Genomic DNA, 13,130 nt, shown 5'->3' on the forward strand with positions numbered 1-13,130 from the left:
AAATAGAAAAATGATAAAACAAAAATTCCCACAAAGTTTACATCTTTGTTCTACTATTCTCTAAACTGTTCAAAAATATTTAAATGAACCTTCTGAAAACACATCAGACCTCAATAGGAAAAAAAAATTACACTGGATGTCTATGCTGATGTGGACTGGATAATCTGTTAGGATGCCACATTGTTTGATGGAAATGAAAATTATCAACCTACACAGGGCTAAATTCAAAGACAGTCCAAAAATCAAAGAGGAAAAAACTGATGCAACAGAATAATCTGTTTTTGCTGAAATTTCATTGCTGCAATTCAAAGTGGTATTCAGCAGTTTATATAGCCTCTACATGCTTGTATGCATGACTGACAACATTGGGGCATCCTCCTACTATGATAACAGACAGTATCATGGGGGATGTCCTCCCAGATCTGGACCAGGCCATCACTGCCCCACAAACTGAACCAAAATATAATGTCCAAGAGGCTTTCTATTAGAAATAGCTCAGGCGAGTTTGGGGGCAGGAGGAACCTAGTGCACAAGCTTTGGCTGTGACAATGGCTCCAAGGATTTCATCCCAATGTTGAATGGCAGTCAGGGTGCCGTAGCCTAACCTGTAGAGGTCTGTGCGTCCCTCCATGGATATGCCTCACCAGACTATCACTGACACACCACCAAACACCAAAACTTTTACAGGCAGCATGACATTCTCCACAGCTTCTCCAGACCCTTTCACTTCTGTCACATGTGCTCTTGGTGAATCTGCTCTCATCTGTGAAAAGCAAAGGGTGCCAGTGGTTGGCCTGCCAATTCTGATATTCTATGGCAAGTGGGCTCCATGGAGCTGGACAATAAGCACAGAGCCTACTAGATGGCATCGGGCACTCGTGCGTATACACACACACACACACACACACACACACACACACACACATATATATATATACTTTAAATATATATTTATTTTCTCAGTTTACAGCACTTTTGTTATAAATGTTGGTCAGGTTGTTTTAGTTTAATTATGTTTTGGGTGTGGTTCACACTGCAGAGACAAAAAAGGTGAAGCTTGAACTAGTCTGGCTCTGTCCCTATTCTTAGTTCTGTATCAGCCTGCAAGCCTGGACCATAAGATTTGCAACAACACCTCCTTGAATTCTTTTGTTAAAACCCTGTAATTAAAGGCTGCACTTCAATTGCATATTGACGTTTGATTGATGCTGAATCCACTGTGGTGGTGTACAGAGGCAAAAAATATATAAAATCCCAACAAACAAACAAAAAACAACACTGACCCAAATAATCATGGCAAAATACTATTGCCAAAGCATCAAAAAAATACATATACAAATAATTAACACAACATAGCTTAAAACAGCACAAGGATAAACGTATATTAATTCAGTTTAATTAAATGTGCTTGATAAATAAACAATTGTAAAATGTATGCACCTGTGTGTGTTCAGGTCTCTCATTGTTCTTTGTTCTTTTTTTTTTTACATTTTGATACAAAAGTTTGCTTTAGTAATTTTGTATTACAGATCCGAACAGATTAAATTATGTTCTTCCTTGCTTTGTTGTTTTGTAGTTGTTTCCCCCCCTCCCCCCGAATGATTAACGTTTAATAGAAATTTCATCTCCGTTTCAACCTCATCTGTCACCACGTTTTTTTCTTTCGTTTCAACATGTTAATTTATACAAATCTATTTTCAGACCAGACTCTTAAAAAAAGCCCCATCCCGTATGCAGGAGACTTAGAAGCAGGGCGCGGAGACTACTGACCCACTTTGCTCAAACACTTCTCACAATTTCGCGTCCACTTTAGCAACCAGAGACTGAAAACTTTGTCGTATCTTTCTGTTATTCAGTTATCAGCGAGCTCTATTGAACAAGCTGCTGGACAGCGAGCGGGGGGCGATTGAGAGAGACTCGGGGGCGGGAGAGAGAGACTCGGGGGCGGGGGTCTGACTCACATTGTTGGTGTGAGGAGTTGCACAACAACACGAACTAACAGAAGTTGTAAAATGTGGAAGGCCTTCACGCCGCAGGACATTACTGACTCCTCTCCAGGTAAGACACAGTCAGTAGTAAGGAGACGGTGGCAGCTCGCAGAATTGTGCAGCAGCTCGCTTCAGTAAGTTCGTGTGTGGCTGAATCATAACACGCGTCATGGAACAGGATACAGCCTCATTTTGGAGAGCTGCACAACCTTCGTAGCAGTTAACTAGTTAGCAGCAACGTTAGCGTGCTGCTTACCCGGACAGAAACGAGACCTTATAGATTCCTGGTCTATAGTTTAAACATAATATTATATATTTTTTTCTATTTTAAACAATCGTGCTGCACCAGGCCCGGAAAAGAGCACGCAGCAGAACACTTGGACTGAAATTCACATCCATTTAATTTCCATGTTTCCATTGCCACTTTAAAGTAATTATCGGCGACCTGTCACTCAAGCTAAATGAAGTAATGGTGAGTGTTATTGGGGTAATTCTCGTCTCTGCAGGCTCTTCTTTCACAACAGGAAACCACTGCAAAACTCGTAACTTCTGCAGCTCCTGGTTTATCTTCCTGTGAATATAATTTTTGTACTTTTGACTTAGACCAATTTGGATTATACATTAAGTTAGTCGATTACAACGTGAGGTAATTGGGTAGAACAGAGATGCGGCATTGGGTGTATTATGTGATAGCATCTCTGGCATTAGTTTAAAAATACACACAAAAAAAACCCAAACAAAACACATCCATATAACAATGACAATATTTGTGTATCAAACATGAGTAACAAGCTGTACCCCCACCCCTCCTGTCTGGGTGTGTGGTTTCTGTGTAGAAGTGAACATTATATGTAGAAACAGTATAAGAAAACCATTGTACTTGTTTAAATTTCTTGAAGAGGTTTCAACTCTCATCCAAGAGCTTTTGCAGTTCTAAAACCAAATGTTGGAGAGTACCAGGTATTGGGGTTTGTACTTTAAGATGTTTTTTGACCCACTCCTTATCATATGCTCATCACATGAGCCAAGGTGTGAAAAAAAGGTATGGGTCATTACAACTAGAAGTTTTAGGTGAAACCACTGTGAGATGTTGCCTCACTCTATCATGTGACCTGTTGAAATTACCCAATTAAGTTTTTGTTCTTTTACCAACAGTAGCCAAAAGCCATTGGGCAATAGTTTCATAGAGCACTCGACATCTTTGAATATGAAAGGAAAGGTTGAGTAGTAAGACTGTCTACACAGGAAGCGACTAATAGTCATGTGGCATCCAGAGATTGCCAATGACATTGAGCAACTTCAATCAACAACGATTTTCTGCTGGCATATGAGGGCGTGGGAGCTATGTCAGATTGTTGTTCTTTTGGCTGCTCCCGTTAGGGGTCCCCAGAGCAGATGCCACCATCTTACCTTAGCATGTCTCATCAACCCTCTGCATGCTCTTCTTCACTACATGAAGAGTTATGTTTATGTCAAAAGCTGCATGTGAGAAAAAAGATAATCAGAAACAATGCATTTTAATTTCACAGGTGCGGGTATTCCTTGACACTTTTGCAAAAAGTCAAAAACATATGTGCATACAACTTAGCAAAAATGCATTTGTGGGTTGAGTAGCATAGTTGTGCCCATGAAAATGCCAAACTCTACCAATGCCAAACAGCTTATTCTGCTATTCACTCTTTTTCTTAACTTCTGGTAATCAGATGTCCTGATTAGTGCATGATTAGCATGGACCTTGTTACAGCGATCAGTTGGTATCTGCTCTAAGCATGTCATATTTGCATTTGGCAATGCATTTATTACTTTCTAGGCTGGACTATTATAATTAATTATTATCAGATTGTTTTGAAAATTCCTTAAAAAAACTTCAATTGATCCAAAACGTTTGCTTTTGGTTTGTTTTTATTGGACTCTTAAGTTGCGAGAGAAGGTACAAAATTGTTAAAATAACTCATCTAGTCATAATAACTTAGCACACACAGAGATGCAGTACCAGCTATTTTGAGTCACTTTTAGTGATCTGGTGGTCTGAAAATAGCTTTGGCTTGAATTATTGTAGTCACCACAGGACCCAAACCTGTTGCCGAAACCTGGCAACAGAGTCCTTTTGTAACTGGAGAAAGGTTAATGAAGAGTTAATGACTCCACATTGCAATTAAGTACAGTATCCAGGTGAATGAGTCATTAAAAAATTACCCTATTCAAGAGTTGTTATGATTTGGATAACTATCCATAGAAAGTAAATATGATTCTTGTAATAAACTATAAAAATGCTCTTATATGATGTTCAGTTGGGTAGTTAAACATACCCAACTGTGCAGTCTTGCCCTATGGATGTGACCTGTACACTGCTAAGTTGAACGTTACAGCTGTGACTCAGGGGTTGAGTCGGGTCATCCACCAATCAATCAATCCCTCACTCCTCCATTCAGCATGTTGAAGTGTCTTTGGGCAAATTGAACCCCAATGCTTTCATCATAATGATGTAGGAGTCTGCACGTGACAAGTACAGGGTGGGCCATTTATATGGATACACCGTAATAACATGGGAATGGTTGGTGATATTAAAGTCCTGTTTGTGGCACATTAGTATATGTGAGGGGGCAAACTCCTCAAGATGGGTGGTGACCATGGTGGCCATTTAGAAGTCGGCCATCTTGGATACAACTTTTGTTTTTTCAATAGGAAGAGGGCCATGTGACACATCAAACTTATTGGTAATGTCACAAGAAAAACAATGGTGTGCTCGGTTTCAACGTAACATTATTCTTTCATGAGTTATTTATAAGTTTCTGACCACATATAAAATGTGTTCAATGTGCTGCCCATTGTGTTGGATTGTCAATGCAGCCCTCTTCTCCCACGCTTCACACACTGATAGCAACACCGCAGGAGAAATGCCAGAACAGGCATCCAGTATCCGTAGTTTCAGGTGCTGCACATCTCGTATCTTCACACCATAGACAATTGCCTTCAGATGACCCCAAAGATAAAAGTCTAAGGGGGTCAGATCGGGAGACCTTGGGGGCCATTCAACTGGCCCACGATGACCAATCCACTTTCCAGGAAACTGTTCATCTAGGAATGCTCGGACCTGGCACCCGTAATGTGGTGGTGCACCATCTTGCTGGAAAAACTCAGGGAACGTGCCAGCTTCAGTGCATAATGAGAGAACAATGTTCAAGAATCAGTGACAAAGTTGAAGTTGCACCAGGGCTGGATATTTCAACAAGACAACGACCCTTAACACTGTTCAAAATCAGGCAGAGGATCAAGTACAATGTTCTGGAATGGCCATCTCAGTTCCCAGACCTGAATATTATTGAAAAGCTATGGTGTGACTTAAAGCGGGCTGTCCATGCTGTGAAATCATCAAACCTGACTGAACTAATGTTTTGTAAAGACGAAAGGTCCAAAATACCTTCAACCAGAATCCAGACTCTCATTGGAAGCTATAGGAAGTGTTTGGAGGCATTATTTCTGCAAAAGGAGGATCTACTAAATATTGATATAATTTTTCTGTTGGGGTGCCCAAATGTATGCACCTACCTAATTTAGTTTAAGTAACTATTGCACACTTTCTGTAAATCCTAGAAGCTTCATTTCACTTCTCAAGTATCATTGTGTTCATCTACTATATGATATATTTAAATGAAATTGCTGATCCAAACAACCAATGATTTATGAAGGAAAATTATCAAGGGTGCCCAGACTTTTGCATACCACTGTATATGAAAGAACACCTAGAGAAGGAAGTTCAAGAGCTACATATCTTAAACTAACAGGTCATCTTGATTTTAACTAATTTTATTTTTATCTATATGTGCCAAATCACAGTTATATACAAACTGTAATGGTTATAAAGCATAAAGACTAGGGCTGGGTATCGTTACTGATCTCCCGAATCGATTTGATCCACGATTTTATTCGATTCAATTTGAATCGGGAAATTTTGCCTCAGACAGTCAGAAATATTATAATTCTGATCACGTATCAGTACATATCCATATCTTTTATAAAAAGAAAGCTGAGACTTGCCAGACTTTATCAAAGGTGTAAACATCACAGCAGATGCCTTTGTGTCAGAGTAACTGAGGATAAAACACAGAAAAACATGAAGGCGACTTTCCTGGTCTGGGATTCTATTGCAGAATTTGACCTTAAAAATATTCTGCGGTAGATCAAAAACAAAAGAAAACCATTAATCAACATATGAACATTACCTGATGCTACTGAAGTGAAGCAGAGCAAAGTTACAGAGGTTGTATTAGGGACACAGCTAAGCATTTTGCATAATTTTAAAAAGTTTAAATTTGTTCAGTATTGAACAGCAGAAATGAGGCTTTCTTTTCGGAAGAAAGGAAAAGGAAAAAAAAACAGCGGCCGACAGCGCTATAAAGAACGGTAGACTTGTGCGTAATAAACAAGCGAATAATGCAGAAAACAGAGATTTTTAGATTGGAAGCTGTTCTTGAAGTACACAGAGAGAGAGTGAGAGCTGTGCATGAAGTGTGATTTTTATCGTGTTGGAAGCGAAACAGCAAAAGTAAGGAATTCATGACGATGTTTATGTGAAGCGTAGTTTGGATCTTCTTTTGCTGCTGGTTCAATCAATATTGTTTGGAGAGAGATAAAACCTGCAGCTTCAGAATCTAGCGCAAAAAGGACGTAAACACAAAGCGTGAACCCGCCGAAACATTAGAATCAGCGAGCTGTTGGCTTTCAGCCCCGACCATGTCCATGCCCGTGCCATCGGGTGAGAAAGGCGCCATCTCACTGATTCCGATCTGTCGGCGGGTCCGTGTTTTGTGTTTACATCTTTGTGCAGAATCTGTGTACCTGCTCTCATTTACTGTTTTAGCTGTTTGGTGGTTGTTGAAATTTTGTGAGGTTTAACCTGAGATTTTGGTGTTTCGGGCAAAATAAATTTATATTTAAAAATCGGTTCAGGATTTTAATGAATCGATATCACGTAGAGCTGGGCGATATGAGATTTTTTCATATCACGATATGTTTTTTTCATTTCAGGCGATAACGATATCTATCACGATATGAGCCAAATAACTATATTTGTAAGATTTAAATGTGCCGTTGCTCACAAGTAAAATGTGAAATAATCAGCAGCTTGTTTTTATTTAAATATTTATTTCCCATAATAAGTTCAACAGGGTAGATGTACTTAAGGAACATGAGACTTTTTCAGATAAATAAAGGCAAATATTGCAAACTACACAAAAGGCAGCCGCTAAAGCGTTTAAGTTTCAAAATAGAACAAACGAAACAGACTAAATTGTCAATTCCACTTAGAAACAAAATATTAATTCTAAAAATAAATCTTAGTTTGTTTTACAGAAGAACAGACAAAATTGACTAACTTTTGTCAATATCAAACTGAGAACTAAAAGGAAATTCTCAATCTCTCCTTGTTGTATAGCTGAGCTTTTCAAACAGTTTTAACAGTTACTTTAGTCTGACAAAAGCCGAATGACGAATTAGCGCTTCCAGTCAGAGACTGAGGCTACGTACACACGTACACGGGTATTTTTGAAAACGGAGATTTTCCGTTTTCGTTTTAAAAAATAATCCTGTCCACACATAAAGGGAGAAATAAAGGAAAACGCTGCTATGAACATGCCAAAGCAGCAGGTGGCGCTAGATTCCTAACCGTGCAGAAATGTTGGCCAATCAGAAGTCTAGAAGCCTCGGTGGGAAAAAGTAAACAGAGCTGGGGCATAGAAGCAGAACCGAGTCGTATGTGTGGAGGGACAGTAACTGTGTATATGTAAGCATTTAAACACTGCAGAGAGTAGAATTAACAGTATTGTAGAAATTCATTTCACCGAAACAATAACGTGGCGCACAGTGTGACGCATGCACCAGTTTATTGTATTTCCAGACTTGCTTTCGGCACAATTTACAGTGCACGCTACTCTATTTTTTGTCAGACTTGAAATAGCCGAAATACCTTCACACTACGGAACTTCTATGGCTCTTCCGTTCGACAATCTCTCCGGCATTGGAACCATCATCTGTTTTCTCTTCGGTCACGCTCGGTTGATTTTTCTAGTCGGCACACTCATTTCCTCCATTATGCGCTGGCTCCATTACCCGCTGGCTGCTTCCCAAACAAACACACGTGCGGCTTGGCACTTGTGCTGTATGTAACAAGTCACGCGACGTGACGCTGCGGCTGTGATTGGTTCGGCTCTGCGCTACTTGATTTGGATTAGCTGACCTTTTTTTTTTTTTTTTTAAGAGGACAAGAGCGGCGAGGTCTATCGCGATAGCTTAATTTCTCTATCGAGTAAAAGTTATATCGCGATACATATCGTTATCGTTCTATCGCCCAGCTCTAATATCACGTTATCCAAGCTAGAATCGATTTTAATCCCTAAGTCGATAATCAAAACCCACCCCTAATAAAGACCATCCTGTGACCATGTAGTAATACAATAATTCATATAAGTAAAGACCAAGAAATGCATGTACATTTTAGCTGCATAAACAGACATCTTATTTCATATGTATGTACATTCAATTCAGTTTCATACAACCAAATCACAACAACAGTTGCCTGACACTTTATATTAAGATAAAGACCCTACAATAATACAGAGAAAACCCAACAACCAGATGATCCCCTATGAAGAAGCACTTTGGTGAAATGGAGAAAGAAAAATCTTGTAGCTGGTAGAAACCTGTGGCAGAACCGGCCTCAAGGAGGTGCAGCCATCTGCCGTGACCGGTTCAGAGTGAGGGGAGAAGAAAAAAAACAAACACTGTGGAAAAGAGTCAGAGATTAATAGTGATTAAGATTAATAACAAAGATTAATGGTTAAATGCAGGGAGGGGTATAAACACATATTGAGTGAAGAAGAAACACTCAGTGCATCATGGGAATAGCCTAGACCTATTGCAGTGTAACTAAGGGAGGATTCAGGCTCTCCTGATCCAGCCATAACTATATGCTTTATTAAAAAGCAAAATTTTAAACCTAATCTTAAAAGTAGCAAGGGTGTCTGTGTCTTAAATCCAAGTAGAATCTGGTTCCACAGGGCCTGGGAGCTAAAGGCTCTGCCTCCGTTCTACTTTTAAATACCACAAGTAAGTCAGCAGTCTGACAGCGAAGTGCTCTAATGGGGTGATATGCTACTATGAGGTCATTAAGATAACATGGCCTGATTATTCAAGACCTTGTGGTGGGAGTATTTTAAATTTGGATTTAAATTCTGGATTTAACAGGAAGCTAAGCCAGAAGCAGATATAGGAGAAAAATGCTCTCTCTTTCTAGTCCCCGTCATAACTCTTGCTGCAGCATTTTGAATTAACTGAAGGAGGTAGTTCAACCTAGAAGTAATAAATGCATTAACTAGTTTTTCATGCTTACACTTTATCCCAGTTTCTGCGTATTATGACTGGAGTTTTTTGGGGTTTTTTTTAATGTTTTAAGCAGATGTACCATGATTTTAAATAAGTCATTTCAACTATTCTTTGTTGCAGAGGTGGGTAGGTGTGATGCAAACATGGAGGTGCAGAACAACAACCAGCCCACCTTAGACAAACACAATAATCTCTACAAGATACCAAGCCAGGAAAATCAGGTAGGTAGTAGTAGTAGTATTGACCCAAAAAATAGTATTGGCCTTTTTTCTTTTTCTTTTTTTTTTTTTTGCCAAAAGAAGAGCATTACATGTTCCAAAATGTATAGTGTCTATATGACATTGTAAGTTAAAGCACTGTACAAGATAATTTTAGACATTGTGACTAACAGAGTGTAATGTTCTTCTTCTATTAGCATGTGGTAGTTGATGATAACTACCATCAACATATTCAAAATGTTCTGTCTGTATTAGCCTTAGACTTTGAAACAACACATAGTATTGAGAGATATGTTAAAATCACTAAGCTGAAAGAAAAAAATGACATCTATTGAGTTATAATATACTGCTTTGTTTTACTGCTGATGGTGTTTTCTTGTTCAGAAAAATGTTCCAAGCTATAATTACTGCTGCACAATGGCAAACTTCCACATTGAGAAGAAGATCGGTCAGGGTCAGTTCAGTGAGGTCTATAAAGCAACATATCTGCTTGATGGACAGCTGGTGGCACTCAAGAAGGTCCAGGTACAGCTCTTTGTACTTAGTCGCAATACATGTGGTGTTAGATCTCACTGCAGTGCAATGTCATTTCCTGTTTATGTTTATTATAGTGGAAATTGGTGTTTACTTGATTACTTAAAGTATTTTATTTTACAAAGTAAACTTGTACACGCCTTATCAAATACATTCTTCTGCTTAATCATCTGCAACTTGTAGGCATAATGTTAATTTATTTTAGTCTTTGCTAGCTTAGCTTTAACCACTGTTTAAACACTGGTAGCATAGTTGTTTACATGAATGTGTCAAATATTAAGTGAATTTCAGCCTCCTTTAGTGCTAAAACCAAGATGCATGAAGCTGAATTCAGTTCTGCTGTGTTACCAGTATAATACCAGTATTCCTCAGGAGTAGAAGTATGTTGGGCTTAGCTTTAAACCTGCAGGGTGAGGATTGAGTGAGGCGACTAGTGGCAGCTATCACATTTGCACCGAACACAAACTAAAAAAAGTAAAATTCAGACAAAACAAGGAACACATTGCTTGAATTACATTAACACTGTATTTCATCTTCCACTGACTGATGTTTATTTCCCTCAGGAGCCTAAGATACCTGAGCTCTTGATCTTCCTTCTGTTTAATAAACCAATTAGAGTATAGTTATAGTAATCCATATGAGATCTTTCATGAGATCTTTCTGTCTGCTCCCACGCTACCCAAATGTTCTCCATTATAGTGTTTATTCAAACTCAAAACTCCCTAGACCTGTATAGAGTTAAGTATTTTAATATTTCACTGCACAGAAAGACTTCATCTTCTGTGTTCTCATTCTGAAACATGAGTTTTGTGGAAAACAAACCATCTTTACTTGTTAATAACAATGGTAAATGAGGAAAGCTGTGCCTTTGGCATTCACCCACTCATAACTGTTTATTAATTGACACATTATTCTACCGTGAGAAAGAGGTAGACATGCACATCTACGGAAGATCTCAGAAATAATTATAATTTAATAAAGATAGTCTGACAAAGAAGATGGAGATGGTTTTATGATCTATTAATAAAGTCAAACTAAGATTTGATCATGTAATCAGTTATAATGACTAATGCATGTAATCTTGTTACTGTGGATATATGCTAATCGAAACAGCAGCAACTCAGTGGTGCTGAAAGGTATATACAGGTCTTATACTGACATGCGCTCCCATCCAGACATCATCTTAAGGGAAGGTCTTGCATATTTCAGCAAGATAATGCTAAACCGCATACTACATCTATTTAAACAGCATGACTTTGTAGAGAAGATGTTAACTCATTCACTGCCAGCCATTTCCAAATCAGGTAACTCCCCACTGCCAGGGTTTTTGAGCATTTTTACTCATTTTTGAAGAGCCACAGAAAACTGTGTGTTATGATCATATAAATGCTGAACCTACCAAAATGAAGAACAGACTCTCTTCTTTCATCCAAAAAAAAAAAAAGCTTGTTTCTACCATTTTCCATTCTTTAGTAATCAGCTGTAGAAGAGAGGTGGGTTCCACCAAAAATGCCTGTTTTGACCAAAAAAAGGGAGAAAACGAGCTTTTTGTGAAAAATACATTTCAAGCAGAAAAGTGCCTTTGACACTAATATTTCTTGCTTTGTGACACCTCTAACATATACCGGTAAAATAGTTTTTCACTTCTATAAAACAGAAATAACACTGAGAAAGGTTATGTTTTATCAAAACAATTTATTTACAAATATATGAAAAAATAAACTTCACTGACAAGCTGCCCGAGGTTGTATTCTAGCCCCTCCCATTGAAAAACGTAATTGACGTCTATAGACGTCAATGGCAGTGAATGAGTTAAGTGCTGAACTGATGTGCCTGCAGTCCAGACCTTTTACCAGTTGAAAGCATTTGACTTATTAGGAAACAAAACAAATGTGACAAAGAATACTTGGGACCTTTAAGCAGCTAGAATCCCGTACTAGACAAGAATGGCACAACATTCCTCTCCATCAACTGGTCTCTTCAGTTCCTACATTTTTATTCACTGTTGTTAAAAAATGCGGGATGGTACACAGTGGTAAACATGACCTTGCCCCAACTTTTTTTTTTTAGACCTGTTGCTGCCATCAAATTAAAAAATTAGACAATCTTTTTTGTAAAATTGTTCATTTTATCACTTTAAACATTTGGTATTGTTTTATGTGTTCTGTTGTGAATAAAACGTGGGTTTATGACATTTACGAATTGTTACGTTCTGTGAGGCTGTGGGAGTGTGTGGGTGGGGTGTTTGCCCACTCTCCCCGCCTCCACCCCTCTTGCCGCTCCTACCCCTCTCTGTCTCTCTCACTCTCCTCTCTCCCCAGGACACAGCTGCTGCTGATTAGCCTCGTTTGCCACCTGACTCCAGTCAGCAATCATCCTCTGCGGCTATTTAAACTGGGGATGAGCTGTGAGCAGGGTGGCTTTTTCCTCGGTGGCTCTACGCGGTTCTGTGCTAGATTTTGGACAGACAGCCTCTTTCTGACCAGTGAGCAGACGGGCTTGTGGGCCCTGAGAGTGTCTCCCCGTGGTGGGGAGTAGGGTAGGAAGTGTGGGAAGTGCCTCCTTTTTTATTGTGTTTGTTTGGTAGTCTTCCTGCCTTTCGTGGCTGCGAGCGTTTTCTTTGTTTCTTTGGCGTTGTTGGTAAGACGGCGTTGCCGGCCCTTTAAGTTAATGTTAATGTCGTTTGTAAACCACCTGTACCATTTCGTAATAAAGTTCTATTAATACAGAACAACTCTGTCTGTTTTCCTTTTCATTCTGATTCCGGACTCATTTGTTACTGGTCCCCTCACTCACATGCCTAGACCCCTTCGGGGGGAACGTAACAATGTGGGGGCTCGTCCAGGATATGAATGGAAGGAAAATTGAGTTTTTGTGAGTTGTTTGCCGGTGGCCTGGTTAGTTGTATTGTATCGGCTGCGCTCCCTCTCCAGTTAGCAAAAGGGGAGTGTCTAGCTGAGCGTAAGCTCCTCCTTCAGGCACTCATTTTTTATTTTTCCTTTATTATTTT

The 13,130-nt window shown here is 39.2% G+C and overlaps 1 protein-coding gene across 2 annotated transcripts in view; it reads left to right on the forward strand.

Annotated features, from left to right (window-relative positions):
• Positions 1-1,926: 1,926 nt before the first annotated feature.
• Positions 1,927-13,130, forward strand: part of LOC309711092 (serine/threonine-protein kinase Nek6-like) — a 30,092-nt gene continuing 18,888 nt past the window's right edge. The window contains exons 1-3 of one of the 2 annotated variants that reach the window (XM_082541122.1): positions 1,928-2,058; positions 9,489-9,589; positions 9,971-10,111. In XM_082541122.1, the coding sequence (XP_082397248.1) occupies positions 2,013-2,058; positions 9,489-9,589; positions 9,971-10,111 (288 nt within the window). In that variant the 5' untranslated portion in view covers positions 1,928-2,012. Of the gene's footprint in view, positions 2,059-9,488; positions 9,590-9,970; positions 10,112-13,130 lie in introns of both variants that reach the window. The other variant, XM_082541123.1, reaches the window with a different exon arrangement.

This window comes from Aulonocara stuartgranti (genome assembly GCF_965226115.1).
Source record: "Aulonocara stuartgranti genome assembly, chromosome: 7".
NCBI classification, from domain to species: domain Eukaryota; kingdom Metazoa; phylum Chordata; class Actinopteri; order Cichliformes; family Cichlidae; genus Aulonocara; species Aulonocara stuartgranti.